Genomic DNA, 16,572 nt, shown 5'->3' with positions numbered 1-16,572 from the left:
ATGTGCGCTATATAAATATCCTATAATAATAAAAATATTAATATAATAATACCTTACATATCGTTACAGTGTTATATGTGTTATTAGTAATTTGATTATTCACTTTGTGAAAATCGGGGCGAGTGTGTTGACAAATATCCACGTTAGACGCGTCCGCTTGGCGACAATTCTTCATTAAGAATTAAATACCTGTCGATGTTAGGGTGTGCTGTATATCATCTATATGTAGATATATATGTTTCCGCAAACAGTGAGTTCAGTTTAAGGCCGCGCTTAGTAATATTCCAGCTATAAGGCGGCGGTCTGTAAATAATCAAGACTGGGCGAGATAATCCAGTGATCAACATTATGAGCATCGATCTACACAATAAATTGGGATTGGAACACGTGTGAAACCAAGTCCCGTTAGTCGCCACCACGAAGAGCAAGCAGTTAATACACACAATAAGCTATGGTAAGCTCGATGGTATGCTAGACCTGGTGACTTCGTTGACTTGGTTGTAGTCTCAACCCGACTGCGGGACTTGAGTATTAACAGACCGCCGCAAAAGAGAGAGAGGATAGATGCTCATGTTATCAACCACTAGCATCCATGGTCCACACGCGATTGCTTTCCGGCGGACTTGATGACTAATGAGTATGGTTTACATACATATTCACAGCGAAGATAGCAGTAATAGATATAGGAATAGACACATTATCGATGCAGGGAATCAAACCTGGTTTTTCAGCGAGACAGGGACCACTAGGCCACCACACAGCACGTACGTATCATGAGAAGGAGGTAAAATAACTAAACGTGTAGCAAAGATGGTGTTGATTCAATGCGCCTTCGAGTCGCAAAGTGTATTCATGCATTTAAAACACATTACCTATATTTTCGTGTCAATGTGGTTAGTCTGGTGATTAGAACTGTCACCTATTGCTCCAAAGTGACTATTGACTTAAGCTCACCCATATCTATAAAATCTGATGAAACTGCGATGAGTTTCTCATAGACACAGTTGTTGCATTGTCCCCAATGCTGGCTTCATTAAATGTACTACTTTAGCACATTGTAAGGTTTGCTGTGAATATATAGATCAGTAATAAGGGTCTTCACTTTCTTTTGCCAACTATATTTATATTACGACATGCAAAAACACTAATGGAAAAAAACAAAGCCAAATATTATGTCTGTGATTGTTTATAATGCTTCAAACATAAGAACTGATATAAAACAATTATTGCAACATGGCATATTATAAGTTTCTTTGTCATTAATGTTTCCTGTTGTGTATACTGCCCTGTGCATTAATAAATCTTAAAGAAGAAAATTCACTTCAAAGATGTACCGCACAGACAAAACCTCCAAATCCAAACATAACATATGAAATCATTATTTCGCTTAAGAATGTCTAAAGTAATGGACATTTATCTAGACATCATTACAATCATTGATATGACGATGGTCACTTGCATTTGCTGGCCTGGTACGATTTGACCACGAAGGTGTTTGCGCAGCCCTTGAACAATCCAGCGATAAGTCCACATGGCGCAGTTCCTTCGCAGACACTCTTGAAGCAGGACACGAAGCTATCCGCTACCCCCTTGGTGCCAGCTGCCTTCACAAGGCATTCGTTGGTCTTTAGATCCTGCAGTAGAATGCTACAGAACTCCACGGCAGCAGGTTTCTTATCAGCTGGACAAGATTTCTGGAGGTCGGTCAGTGTGTTACAGGATCTGTGGATAAAGAAATATATGGATGAGTTTGTTGGCAGTTGGACAAGATGTGTGGAATGTCGGTCAGTCTGCTACAGGATCGGTGGCTAATGAAATATCAGGATGGGTTTGTAGACAGATGGACAAGATGTCTGGAGGACTTGTGCTACAGGACTTGTGGCTAAAGAAATATGATAGTGAGTTTGTTGGCAGGTGAACAAGATGGCTGTATGTAGGTCAATGTGTTAAAGGATCAGTGGATAAAGACATATCAGCATGGGTTTGTTGGCAGATGTATAAGATGGCTGGATGTAGGTCAATGTGTTACAGATCAGTGGATAAAGACATATCAGCATGGGTTAGTTGACAGATGTATAAGATGTCTGGAGGTCGGTCGGTGTTTTACAGCGTTACAGGATCTGTGAATAAGGAAATACGACTGCGGTTTGTTATAACTCTTTTTGTTACTTTTCCATCCGTGTCTGGACCAGGTTGTCTTTGTGCGGAAGTCAGGGGTGTAGATTTTAGTGGTGTGCCATTTTGATAGAATCAGCGAGCGAAATGTGGTCACTGTGAAAACTGATGGTGTATGGTTTCGTGTCCACGGTGCCTGCAACAGGATTCCATCCATCAGAAAGGACAGTGTGGATGTGTTATAGAATGGGGCAAAGTGTCGAGTTCACGATTCTTAAGTTGTTTCAAAGGCATTTAGAAGTTGGAGGAATCAAACTAACAGTGCTTTATGGTTCAACTTCTTTATTATACAAGGTCACAACGTTTCGAGACAGATTCTAGTCTCTTCTTCAGGTGAGGTGAGGATAAAACTAAAGGGTTGTAGTATATATACACATAACGAGTTTCACGATTCTTGCATTTATGGACCAGCGTTAGTGTGTGTGTTGATATATCCGTATTAGTGTCGATATAACATACGGTTATATGTTAAAGGGGTATGTTCTATCACTACTGTATTATAATGTCGACATTGTGACTGGCCTCCAACCATCAGTCACACATATACTCCCAGAATCTGTTGTTGCTGATGTGAAGAATTAGGTACAGCACATGTGACGAGCAATAAAATATCGTTACTCAGCTGCATGTTAGGATAGAGGAATGAAATACATACTCAAAATCCATGTCGATATAAGGACTACAGAAATGTCAGTAGTACTTGCGGGATGAAAGGAGAGTCACTGTTAGTAATATTCAGTTAATATTCACAGTAAGCCAGTCAGTCATGGCCATGGCACTGCATGTCAGTTGGCATGTCAGTAATGACTTGTCAGGCACGGACGACATGTCAGTAATGACTTGTCAGGCACGGACGACATGTCAGTAATGACTTGTCAGGTACGGACGACATGTCAGTAATGACTTGTCAGGCACGGACGACATGTCAGTAATGACTTGTCAGGCACGGACGGCATGTCAGTAATGACTTGTCAGGCACGGACGACATGTCAGTAATGACTTGTCAGGCACGGACGACATGTCAGTAATGACTTGTCAGGCACGGACGACATGTCAATAATGACTTGTCAAATCACTCCCCCTCATTTCTCTTGAATGTGACATTTACTGCTGACTATGTCTTCTCCACACGTCAACGTTTATTACATTAGTTGTCGATATTTGTTTGGTGGTTGCTTGATGCCACGTCCACCAACATGACAGCTCTTTGACTGCTGCCTGGAAGTTATAATGTGCTAACAAGACAAACCAGCGATAGAACATGAAAAACAGCCGACCTACGAGGACAAGCACGCAATAATCACACAAAAATAATCCAACTAAGAGCATTTGAAGTGTAGGTAATTCAGATTTTGAAACAAATTTGTCTGCAAAGCTAATGCTTTGATCAAGGGGAAGATATGACATGTCTGACTATCACTTGTGGGATGAGAGTGTCACGAACTGACACTGACTATCACTTGTGGGATGAGAGTGTCACGAACTGACACGACAGATGTATCATATGTTACCAGTGTATTTTCTGTAACTTGTATAATTATTAATTAAGGAATAATTATTATTTGGGTCACAATGTTTAAAGTGTTGAGTGATTGTTATTGTGGGTCACATTTCCTATCATAAATGGTCTGTACTTTTCATACTTTAGCAGCAGGCCTTTAAGCAAGTGCTCTAGAGTTGCCTTCCTTGATTAATTGTTTACTTCCGCGAGACTACTAGAGAATTCTACATTGATGACGATGGTCGAGTTAGTGACTTTATATATAAAGGCTGGTTGTGTTGACTCCGGGTAACATCACACTGGCTCGTCAACGCTTGACCAATATAACCCCTGCCTGACCGTTCGTCGTCAGGCCTGACTCAGTCGTATTGTACATGAAACCTCTTTTGTGTACCTTTGTATCTTGCTGGGTTCTTTGCTGAATACAAGTTATTGAAAATATCAGACATCTCAGTGTTGAATTTTGCTGGTTCTGAGGGGATTTCTTGTACGTTTATCACGGCACATTATTCACGCAACACAAAGCACTGGTAGGCTTGCATCTCCTGTATCATTATTCACGACCGGTACAGTGTTTAACATGAATGAGCATCAAATCGATCTTCTCAGTCATGGGTTGAATTCCGTTTGGAGCATTATGTCAGTGAAAGATAGCGTTTTAGTGAAAGTAGACCAAAGTGATGCAATCATTAAAAGTTTATCACTTACGAAGGATGAAGTAACCTAACACTTCAAATCGATCGAACATTCGAACCAATAATAACTAGCAGCCTTGACAATCTCAGGACCTCTGGGTTTCCGCTTTATCTCGGGCTGAAGGATGCCAGAGTAAATTCGGTATATGTGAAGCATATGTACATATGAATGGAATGTTGCTGACTGCATTAATCAGTCATTTCAGATGCGACATTTCAAACCTACACTGTCGAGCAAAACAAAGTACACGTTTGAAAACTGGATGTGACCAAAACAAATACATGCGGTTTCAACACCGGCTGCAAAAGAATCATTGAAACACTAGCGGTGTGCGACTGTTGTGCCCCTATCAATTGCACCACGATGGAAACATAATTCCATATGTCTCATTTTAGCCTCATTCAAGCATGGGTTTATAGTTTGTTTTAGTCTGGATTACCCTATGATTGCCGGGTAAAAGACATAATGGTATTCTAATGTTCAATGTTAGTATCAGTCTTGACAAGAATGCTCCATCGTGCTCTGGTAAAAACACGAGCTAAAGATAGGTTAAAACAGATACTTATGTTTCTTTTGAAAGTGAGTGTGAAAAATGATACATACGGGTCCTCATTGGCCGGTGATCCATCGATTGGACTGACTTTAGAGAGTGCCTCAAGATAGCGCTCCATCTCTGTTTTCACTGGGAGTCTGTTGGCCTTGTCCCCGGGTTTGATGGCGGTGTTACATGTGCCGCAAGCACCTGCCGTACCTTTGGAACCAACAGGTTTGGACAAAGCGAAATACCCATCGTAGTCCCTGAACTTGACAGTGATGTCGCATGGCATGACGTGGAGGAAGAAGAAGTCGCTGAAGTCATGTCCAGTTTGGACTGTGAGACGCCCAATTCTTGACCTCCTCCTCCTGGGGCCCACCCGTCGGAGTTTTTTCCACTGAAATCAGCATAAGCGATGATTTTAGCCTGAACTGCGTGATTGATTGTACAGGTGATGATTTTGTGCGCACGCGCGCGCGTGTGTGTGTGTGTGTGAGAGAGAGAGAGAGAGAGAGAGAGAGTAAGTAAGTATAAATGTAAATTTCAATAGATATGGAACAATCAACTGTTAGTTCACCATTTGAATACAAATTTATATCTTACTGCAAAGCCATTTTCGTTGAGAATCGCAGCAAATACGTTGGCAGAAGTTGAAACGACCACCTCGATCTGACGTTCAAAAGAGTAGATTGTATTCTTTCCATTGGGCGGGTAGGTTGCTCTTCCACCGATGGTCACCTTGCACCCGTTCGGCGTTCTTGCGGTTGGGGGCGTTACAAAATCAGCAAGAACGTGATGACACGGGAGCGGAAACGTGAAAGAGTCATGGCCGAAGCTGATGATGTGCGGGTCTCCGTGGATGGTACACAAGCATTTCTTTGCTGGAGAAGGGCAAGAACAATATTGACATTTCAGAAATCTTGTTTACTATATCCTTTCATGACAATAAACTGTAATTACCCTATTACTGCTAATGTTTTCATTGGTATTCGCTGTTTTTACTTTGGATCTTTTCACTTTTACCAATGATGTTATTGGGGTTCAGGATGAAACATCAGGATATGCAACCCCTCCGCTGTCAAAAATCAAAATAATTTAAGGCCCCGCCAAGCTATACAGATCGAAAGCTAAATGATTTCCCTATGAGCTATAAATGGTCACAATCGGATCACTATTTCAAAAGTTACACGCCGCGACTCATCGTAAACAGCTACCTCCGCAGGTTTCTCTACTTCCTCGCTCCAAAATCATGGATCACCATTTTGACACCACTATTAATTCCACTCACGTTGACAGCATCTATGTAGGGTTAGATTCGATCGGCTGCAGCATTCCACGGGTTCAAAACTTAACACCCACACATCATTTCCTCGACATTTTGTCTCCCAAATCATCGGTAATCATACTCACTTATCGGCCATAGATGGCCTTGACATTCACGTGATCTGAAGAGATCCGCACAAATATACATATACTCATGGAAAAATGTAAGGGAACGCATGTTTCTTAGGGCAATTCAAAATTTCTGTTTACTAACGTCAGCGCCGTGTATTATCGTTTTCGTGAAGAGCAGTTCACTCAATCTCACCATAATGCTTTCCATGCACGTGCACTACATGCTGCTGAAGTTACATGCACTTACATTTACACGTGACATGTATGTGCACTGTCAAACACAACGGTTAAAAACATTGTTAACATGGCGAGACAGTGCTTAACTCTGGCACAGAAATGAGAGGCAATCGGCGTGGTTAATGGTGGAAGCTCATTACGACAGGTTGCAACAACATTTTACATGTCTGTTAGTGTGATATCCAGACATTCGAATCTATATAGAGTGACTGGTGCCGTCAAAATGAGGCGTGGATGGGGACAGAAAAAGAAACCATCCCACGGGATGACCGGACCCTACGAATTATTCAAATCAAATCCTCCTCCAAAATCAATACGGAATTCAGACGAAGAACAAACGTCAGAATTTGTTCACGTACAGTGCGTAATCGTCTTAAATCGGCTGGTCTAAAAAGCCGCCGTCCATTGGTTGGAATCGACATGACTGGGCAACACAAACGCTTGAGACTGCAGTGGGTACAGAACCATGGAGGAAGAACCGTACGTCAATGGAGAAACGTCATGTTTAGTGATGAGAGCAAGTGCACACTAGACCTTAATGACGGTCAAATTCAAGTTTGGAGACGCTTTGGGGAACGTCACAGTGCCTGCACCATCAAACAGCATGATCGTTATGGAGGGGGCTCTGTTATGGTGTGGGGCGGGTTTACCTTTAACCACAAAACAGATCTTGTGCGTGTTGATGGCAGGATAACAGGTGTGTGATATCGTGACGAGATCTTGAACCCGACTGTGATCCCCTTTGCGCGGACGGCAGGTCGAATGTTCGGGTTCCAGCATGACAATGCCCGCCCTCACATCGCTCATGTTTGTCTGGACAGTCTGAGGGTTGCAGGTGTCCGGGTGTTGTAATGGAAGGCTAAAAGTCCTGACCTTAACCCCATCGAACATTTTTGGGATGTTCTTGGCCGCAATGTTCGGGACAGACCTGTTCAACCCAACAATTTGGATGAACTTTTCGCGGCTCTCCAGGAAGAATGGCGTAGAATTCCGATTGGTACCATCCGTACACTCATTCGCAGCATGCCACGACGATGCCAAGCAGTTCTCCACAGACGCCCGATATTGATTTTCATCACTTGACTGTTTCAGAGATTAAAAGTCACAGCTATTTCATGCGTTCCCTTAACGTTTTCCATGAGTATATATTCAGGCCATCCGATTGGTGGAAAATATACTATACTGTAAGATTTTGTCATTTGTAACTACTCGTGTCATTACGGCAGGCTGGATGGCGTCTCGTACTCATATCGTGGCCATGTTTGTGAGTGGGCCTTGTCAAACGGGCATGGAGGTGAAAACAGTCTAGTATTAGATAACTCTGAATTTCCAAATATAGGCTCTTAAAATAGCCTACATTCCCGTGTACAAAAACAGCTTAACGGTCATTCCCTTTGCAAATATGTTTCAGTGTTGAAAGTTGCTCATCCTTTAGTTCAAAGTTTTTGTTTAAACTGTTCTTTGTAAAATTTAGCGAAGTTTCAAAGTTAGACGGTTCCGTAATTTTCATGGACTGAAATGTGTTTTACTACGAGCGATTTGATTGGTTTGCCACGATTCTTGGCAATGATGGCTGTTGAGCTGTTACCATACCGATCGCACCATCAAGGGAGACAACTTACTAGGATCAACACACTCGACCCTGCCGTTCCCAATCATTTCTGTGGGGCATTTGCAGGTCTTCGACTTGGTATCACAGTATACTCCATCTTGTTCCACACAATAGTCGCGGCCGCACAGCAAGTCATCCACCGGCGTTGTTGCTCCTGGGGAAACAAATGTATCAGCAGCTTTAAGGGTGAGTGAGTGAGTGAGTGGGTTTAGTTTTGCGCGGCAAACAGCAGTATTCCAGCTATATGGAGGCAACCTGAAAATAACTGCGTCTGAAACAGACAATCCAGTGATCAACAGCACAAGCATCGATCTACGGCATTGAGCTAAGATGACAGTAGGGTCCTAAATAATTCAGATAAGAGTTGTGTGTTTATTACACTAGGGTACACTCTTTACCAAATCGGCGAACCTACAAGATCACCACCTGTTCAAGCTGACAATACTCTGACCGAAATAATGTTCAAAGGGACGATAACCCCAATCAAAGTCACTCACGCTGAAAATTGTTTCGCTTGATTTCTTGACCAAGTAGTGAACCTGTATTGATTTGGAATATCCACCATTTAAAAATTTAAGATTCATCTATTTTCATACGTCACGTACTATGTGCCTACACATAATGTTTGTGAATATATCAATATGAAAGTGGTGTCATCTTGAAAATGTCTGACTACTATGGTCAACACCAAATCATAAAACCATAACAAGAGGAGAGAACGAGATATCACAGTGCGAGAAAGCGATAGTATCAAACGAGTAAGCGATAAAACGAGATGAGAAAGCGATATTTGTACATCACCACGTCGTGTTCAATACAGTATCGCGATACAGTGAAAGATACGTTTCTCCAGATTGGACGTCCAGAATGCGAGCAAGCAATTGCAACGATGATCCAGTAACGGTTACTATGGGGTCGTTGCATCTGATAATCGTTTCCGGGTTTACAGTTCTGCAGTTTGTGTATGTGTGGCTTTAAGACGTGCCCGACTTTAAAATAAGGCCGTATGAAAGCACCATCGTGTTACGAACCTATCATTAGCTGTTCGGGCATGGGTTGGGGCCGTTCAAAGACAATATACTGAGCCAGAAAATGCTCGAAATAACGCGATGATTGGTCAATATGTTGCATTGTCGCATTACTATAATGTCCTGCTTTGGTCAGCTTTGTCTGAGTTTGTCCGTACCAGGACAGCATAGATAACATGTAAGAAACATTGCCATCTGTGGCTTTCTTTAATGCTTCAGACTGATGAAATAGAAATTGCTCTCAATAGAAAGATATGAAAACATTTTTCTTTCTCATAAATAAAAACAAATTGAGGCTTTTAGCTTTGACAGATATCTATTTTAGCTGCTAAACACGTTTCTGATCTCCATACTCCATACTGTCTATGGATACTACCCCGAAAAGACTACCCTACAGGCCAGGTAACCTAAGTCCCCAGGGTACATTGTAATCAGCCAGTTCCGACAGAAACGAATATGTGGTCAGTTCTAACTGGCAGTGTTAGACTTGCCTAGATTCATATCAGGACATTCACATTTTTCTGTTTTTTTATGTTTCATCGTTTATAAACAGTTGAAGAGTTCTTTGGAGATTCTCTAGTTTTCATATTAAAACCCTGGACGGTTTGATTAGATGTTTCAAATAGCGACCTGCAATTTTAAGACACAATATCACACATTTTCGACAACATGTTAGCCTATATTAAACATAAATGGGGCCTATGAATCCATTTTAGCTTCCTACTGGTGCTATAAAACTCTTCGATTCGCTTGAAATCGATAATTGAAAAATCCAGGCGAGCAGCTTCCAAAAACAAAAACACGTGCCATACATAGAATGCAGACAATGGCTCCGACTTTGGAAATTGTCGATTGAAGTGGTTTCAATCACAAGTTGTGGGTGGGATATTCATAAAGAGAGCACCAGGGACATAACTCTGTGTTGTTGGCTTGAAATTATTTTCGCCCGATAGCGGGCGCGATAATCGATATAATGCAACGTTGCTTTATTCCTTCAAACGTTTTAACTTAATACTGTAAACGAAATACTTACTTGGAATAAATGATAAGGGGGCTTCCCCGAGGTCTGATAGTTAGTATTACTGAGAGAAACGGATATACTTTTACAGAAGTTTGATGCGATATGAAGCCTTTAAATATCATCTGCGGAGTATTTAAAAATTTAACTTTAGAACCGAAGGTGCTGTTGTGCTCAGAAAGACGTCGCTTGCTCTCTATATCGATCTCTCTATTGTCTAGTCCACACTTGAAAATTTACAGGCGGGCTTGACATGCCGAGAATATTGCTCAGTGCGATCATAAACTCAACGGATCGAACTATCTGACGTGTTCGGATATTTTCGCGCCTCACACGTGCAGTAATACCTTTGTCACTTTTCCCTTTACAGTACCTTGGCCCTGCTGTGGGAATGTTATATTTTTATCGCATTCTGTATTTAGAAACTCTTCTATCAATTGGGGTTGTTTTCACAAAGCAGTAAACAACAAACAAATATTCGGCAACACGTGGTACACTTGTTTACAGCGTCACATACACACAGACAGTGCTTTCATCTGTGCAGATAACTATAGCTGACCACTTAACACTCTATTAAATCCATGTCTCAGTGCATTTGTGTAGAGATGGTATTGATAAGGGTATAATTGTGGAGTCATTACTGCCCCTGTAACGTTGGGTCGAACATCGGGTCATTGTGAACTGTATTAAAGCAAGCCACAGATGTCAATGTTTCTTACATGTTATCTATGCTGTCCTGGTACGGACATTTTCGCGGCGTTGTCCTTAAATATCAATCAAATTCCGACAAAGCTGACCAGAGCGGGACATTATTGTAATGCGACAATGCAACATATTGACCAATCATCGCGTTTTGAAAAATGTATTGTTATCCTTTACCGTGGGCCATAGTGAGACAATGTCCCAGCCAGGATTGCACACTTCTCGGCGATGGCCCACGGCTGGCTTTGCACTAAGATCTTACCACATGATCCTGTCAACCAGAAATAAATCTGGTGTTATAAAGTAATGGTATTGAAATTAGCTATTGTTATTTTAAAATGTCAGGAACATAATTATTGATGAAATATGTCTGCTCTATAAACAGGTACACATTCTGGTATATAAAAAAATTACCAAATCTATTATTTGCTTTCAACGAAAATATTGATAAGGGTGGAGTCTTATGTAGAGCAAAACAATTTAGCGTAAGGTCATGCCATGTCCAGTTGTTGTTGTTGTTGTTGTTGTTGTTGTTGTTGTAACACGAGGTGAAGCAACTCTTATCAGTTTTTCAGTTGGTTTACTATTAAGGTGTTAAAGTGCCGATCATTCCAAACTCATGTCTTACTGATAACGGGGCGGTGGTGTAGCATAGTAGTTTCAGCGTTATCGCGTCATGCCGCAGGTCCGAGTTCTATTCCCCACATTGGTGCAACGTTTGTAGCACTGATGTTCCTCGCCGTGATATTGGTAAAAGCGAGGTAAAGCCCAACTCACTCACTTAATAATGACGACAAACACGTTAATTATTTACACTTATGAAGTCCATAGGAGAACTACCTACGTGCGTCTAAGAAAACATATTTCTGAAAGACACCGCTGAATCTATTCATTGTCGGATCTGTTTTAACTTACAATGACACGACGCATGGAGGTGTTTAATTCAGAGTATGCGTTTAGTTAAATTTGTAGGCAGTCATAGATTAGCATTATCATATGCATCTGCTACTGCCGTGCAGCACTAATATTTCTCAGGTGTTGATTTTGCTGAAATGTTTGATAACAAAATATTGTCTGCTGACGACGTTATATGACGTATATTACGTTATATGCTGCCGTCAAATAGGTCCTTTTTATCTTACATCTTTACATTAACTTACGACTATCTCAGTGCTAAGAAATCTTCGAAAATCTGGGCCCTGCCCAACTATTCTCAAACCGGTCTTAACCCTACGAACTTCTTAAGCACATTCTTAAGACATCGGCTACGATCAAAGTTAAGAATTCTTAAGGCTACGAACGTTTCGAGAATAAGGGCCCAGCTGCTGTTTTCCTTACGTTAAGTAGATCATTTACATGGATAAAATTGACTATAACAAGAAAAGCTGATGTCTTGCCATCCTTGCCGGTTACAAGCCACTTCTTAGTCAGACAGACAAACAGGCAGACAGTTTATTTGAGTCTAACCTTATATGCACAATAAAAGCAAAATGTGTAACAATATGACAATGCAATGCAATACCTGCAATGCTATTTCATCCACTCTCTTATACACCTTTTTTTCTACAGATTGTAGAAAAGCTGCAATGTTTTCATCTATTAACCATACTTTTTAAAACTTATTTTAAGCTTTTCTTCTTGCCTATGCCTTAGTCTCTCATAATCCCTTGTTCTGTGCCTCAATATTTTTACTTGTATATTTTTGAATGGACATATTCAAAATTGATATGTATCTAAGTCAGACTTAAATAAAAAAATCTGTCTGTCTGTCTGACTGTCAGCCAACCGGGAATATCACCTAATTAATTTAATTTATGTTCCCATTAGAATGCATCCTTCGAAATGTTCATGTATTTAAGACTGACAAGGTTCAGGACATCTCTCTAAGATACCATTCTAGCAGGTGAGTGAACTTTTACGCCACTTTAAGCAATATTCCAGCATTATCACAGCGGGGAACACCAGTAGTGTACTTCACAAATTGTACCCGTGTGGGGAATCGAACTCTTTAACCACTATTCTACTAGCCAATGACGTGCTAGATTTCCACGGAGCCAGAAGAGGAAAGTTAATGAATCGGTGGCATGTGGTATCCTAACTCGCTTCTTCACGTATACTGCTGAAATAACTATGTGTACTACTACACTTAAGTATTAGTGTTACAATGTGACATCTTCAGAAGCTGTAATTTCATTCTATGCTGAACTTAAATAAACCCAAACTATACATACATATCTATCTATCTATCTATCTATCTATCTATCTATCTATCTATCTATCTATCTATCTATCTATCTACATCGACGTACATGATGCAATCAGTGGATTGTCTGGTCCAGACCACCGTCAAATAACTGGAAAGTTGCCGACTGCGGCGATAAACAACGAAAACCTTAACGTATGCCAAGCTTTAATAGCTGTTAGCATGTTGACCCTAGAATCAATACTTGAAAGACATGATTTTTATATATGTCACATTAATTGCACACCTTTATTAAACTGGTGAAATGGACAATTGCTCTTACAATCACTAAATAGTGCAAGACTGAATTTGACAGAAAAACCTAGCTGAGACACACACCTGGACCTGGACTCCAGCAGTGGTTCTGCCGCTGATACAGGTGTACTGCCTGAGAAGTGACAGCAACAGTGCATATGCATACAATAACTAGTGCCATATGCTAGTAATAAGCACTCTTAAAATTCGAGGTAATTTTAATATGTTTTTTCTTTATTTACGTGTGTGGCTCATCAATGAAATAAGTATTCATGTGCTCTTTGCATATCAAGCTAGACTGGCGAAGAGGTACAACCCATAATGTACATAACATGACTTCATCAGGTTTCCTTTACCTAAAGATTGCAGTTTTCATAATGTTTCTAAAGTTTTATAGTATGTTTTTCTTTTCACAGGCCGCACCAACAGCAAACAAATGGAACGGTGGTTTTAATAGATAGCTGAAACTTTAATTTAATTACATGTGAACGGCATTTTTGCGACTTCTATGCTTAGCACTGACGATACCACAAATGGTTATTGTTGATTGTCATTCGATTTCCAATATTTGGCAGTTTAGAACCACAGCTTGTCTCTGACATTGTCAGGATACAAGATGTTTTACCTCACATATAATATTTTCTCAACGGATCCAACCCTTCCCCAAGCCCGCCTCCTTCGGAAAATGAACAGACAGGAATACAAACTTAAGAAAGTCCCATTTGACAGATCATATGGATATGAATATATTTTGAAGTTATATTACAGTGTAAATTTTTTTATGTTAAGAGTATTCTGGAAAGTATTTGTCTTCAAAATAATTGTCCAACTTACCGCACACAAGTTGCAGGTATATCGCGAGAACCGCAAACACGCCTAACCCGTCCATCGTTTCGCGTGTCTAGTGATATAGTCTCGCTACAAACACAGGCGTAAAAAGATCGATCTTCAGGTCAACGAGTCTATTGGCTTGCCAATCTGAGGCGGGTTGGTTATACTGCAAATAAATACATTTACTGTTGCAGAGGAAGCGTCAATATTTAATCGATATAGTAGATATACTTCCAATCCGGGATCAAGGTCTTCAAGCATGACTTCCCATAACTCCGGGATCAAGATCTTCAAGCATGAATTCCCATAACTCCGGGATCAAGATCTTCAATCATGACGACTTCATAGTGTCATGTTGCTCGTGGTGTGTGTGCGTGCGTGCGTGCGTGCGTGCGTGCGTGCGTGCGAGCGTGCGTGCGTGCGTGCGTGCGTGCGTGCGTGCGTGCGTTTTTTCCACAGACTAGAAATTCAAGTGACACAACGTATCGTACTCGGGATGTTGAGGTGCAATCTCAGAGGTTTGGACAGAGGTTTCAGTACACAGAGTAGACTTTAAAAGATGATAGATATGAAGCTTGTTACCGTTCCATTGGCCATTGTCATTCTGTACCTGATGCAGCCATTCTTGATGATCAATGTTTAGTAATAAATTCTTCTGAAGTTCAATATATTTGATGTCGGCCATTGCCAGGCTTGTACAACAATAAATGGTACTACACCAGGATCGTCTAAGACTGCGGGACCATGGCACTTCTTAATTTTGTATTTTCAATAAAATGCTGAAGACGCCTAAACAGTAGGATTTCTTTTTCTTTTCTTTTTTACCGATTTATTAGAGGTAAAGAACCGCAATGTTTGGGGGTTTACTGGCAAGATAGAACCGACTTGCCTGGTTTTGAACACCGTTGATTCAACTTAATCATAAGTGTCAACACAAATGGGTTGTACTAAGTTTTCATAAAGCATATCAAAAACCTTATATCCTATACCACCATGAATGTACCTGAAAGATATCTGTCTAGCGTTCAGTAATGCCGACACGTCAGTCAAGTGACCATGTGCTCTTGTACAAAGACAGGATGGCATGCATAAATTTCCCCAACCCCAGGAGTTTAGAGTTCATACAGTCATGATCAAACCAAAAGCAACACTTTTGAATTATGAAACTATTTACCTAACTGTGTGTTTGCAAGTATCGGTAACACGTTCGAATCTGTAAACAAGTCACAACTCATTAAGCTGGAAAAAGTACATTGCTTATGGCCACGGGGAAGACATAGCCTAAACTACAACGTTTACAGACAGGACTATTTGATGAAGATCTGTTACGACAAACCCATTGCTTTAGATACGGAGCATTAAGTGCACACGTTTTTGGACACCTCAAAGATATTTCTGGATAATGTGCATATGAACATTTTGCTTGGCTTATACCGCCCAAAATGATATACAGACCTTAGGTTTAGCAATGTCTGATGAGATACACAAAAGAGTTACACGTAACATGGCACTAAAAGCATCTATGGCATACGATGTCATGCATAAATTAACATTAGTTGCTGAAGAGCCATTTTGTTCAACACATCCAACATATGCGTGAACCTATGAGAATAGTTAATGAATATATGCATAGTCAGTCTCATATGGATTGTTGGTCGTTCCCATTATTATTATTATTATAGGCAACACAATGTATGTCACCAATACAAACTGGTCTCGGGATAATCCGTACCTTACAGAGAGAATTGTCAAGTTACCTACAATCACCATCAGACATTGAATACACGCACAGAAGTTTATATCTATATAGTATATATACTAACAGTGTGGTGTGCCCCTGCCTACATGGATGCTGCCAAACCAACTGTCCTTCACTTCCCTAGTTCGGAGTGTCGCATGACTACGTTGTCAGTGGAGCAGAGAGTTAATGAACTCACTGTAGTTCTTGTGAATCACTATGTTCATCAGCTGATGAACGTCATCAATATAACATCAGTCAACTATTGACAAATTTTGACCAGATCTACACTACTGAGTCGGCTGTCGTCAACTGCATTGTTCCAGCTGACATAAAATCTCCAGCTGAGTGTGTGAGTTTAAACAAATGTTTCCCTGCCTAAGGAAATATTCATATTTTCATCTGTAGGGATCTTAGAATAGATTCGGGGTGGGGTGTGTGGGGTGTGTGGGGTGTGTGGGTTTGTACATGTGGTGGTAGGGCACTATTTAGCAGGGCAGTGTGCCACGTATTTTTCCATATGTTAATGATTGCCGGTGAATTCGGAGTGAGTGAGTTTAGTTTTACGCCGCATTCAGCAATATTCCAGCTATATGACAGTGGTCTG

The 16,572-nt window shown here is 40.8% G+C and overlaps 1 protein-coding gene across 1 annotated transcript; it reads right to left on the bottom strand.

Moving 5' to 3' along the window:
• Positions 1-1,170: 1,170 nt before the first annotated feature.
• LOC137261606 (uncharacterized) lies at positions 1,171-14,401 on the bottom strand. Its single transcript, XM_067799383.1, has 5 exons — positions 14,231-14,401; positions 8,162-8,305; positions 5,511-5,788; positions 4,976-5,304; positions 1,171-1,722 (listed from the first exon to the last, which is right to left on the bottom strand). The coding sequence occupies exons 1-5, from the start codon at positions 14,283-14,285 to the stop codon at positions 1,452-1,454; spliced, it is 1,077 nt and encodes a 358-aa protein (XP_067655484.1). The 5' UTR covers positions 14,286-14,401; the 3' UTR covers positions 1,171-1,451.
• Between the last annotated feature and the right edge of the window lie 2,171 nt (positions 14,402-16,572).

The sequence above is a fragment of the Haliotis asinina genome, chromosome 14, assembly GCF_037392515.1.
Source record: "Haliotis asinina isolate JCU_RB_2024 chromosome 14, JCU_Hal_asi_v2, whole genome shotgun sequence".
Classification (NCBI taxonomy): domain Eukaryota; kingdom Metazoa; phylum Mollusca; class Gastropoda; order Lepetellida; family Haliotidae; genus Haliotis; species Haliotis asinina.
The sequence above is the reverse complement of the archived record's forward strand: the minus strand, read 5'-3'. Positions and strand labels throughout refer to the sequence as shown.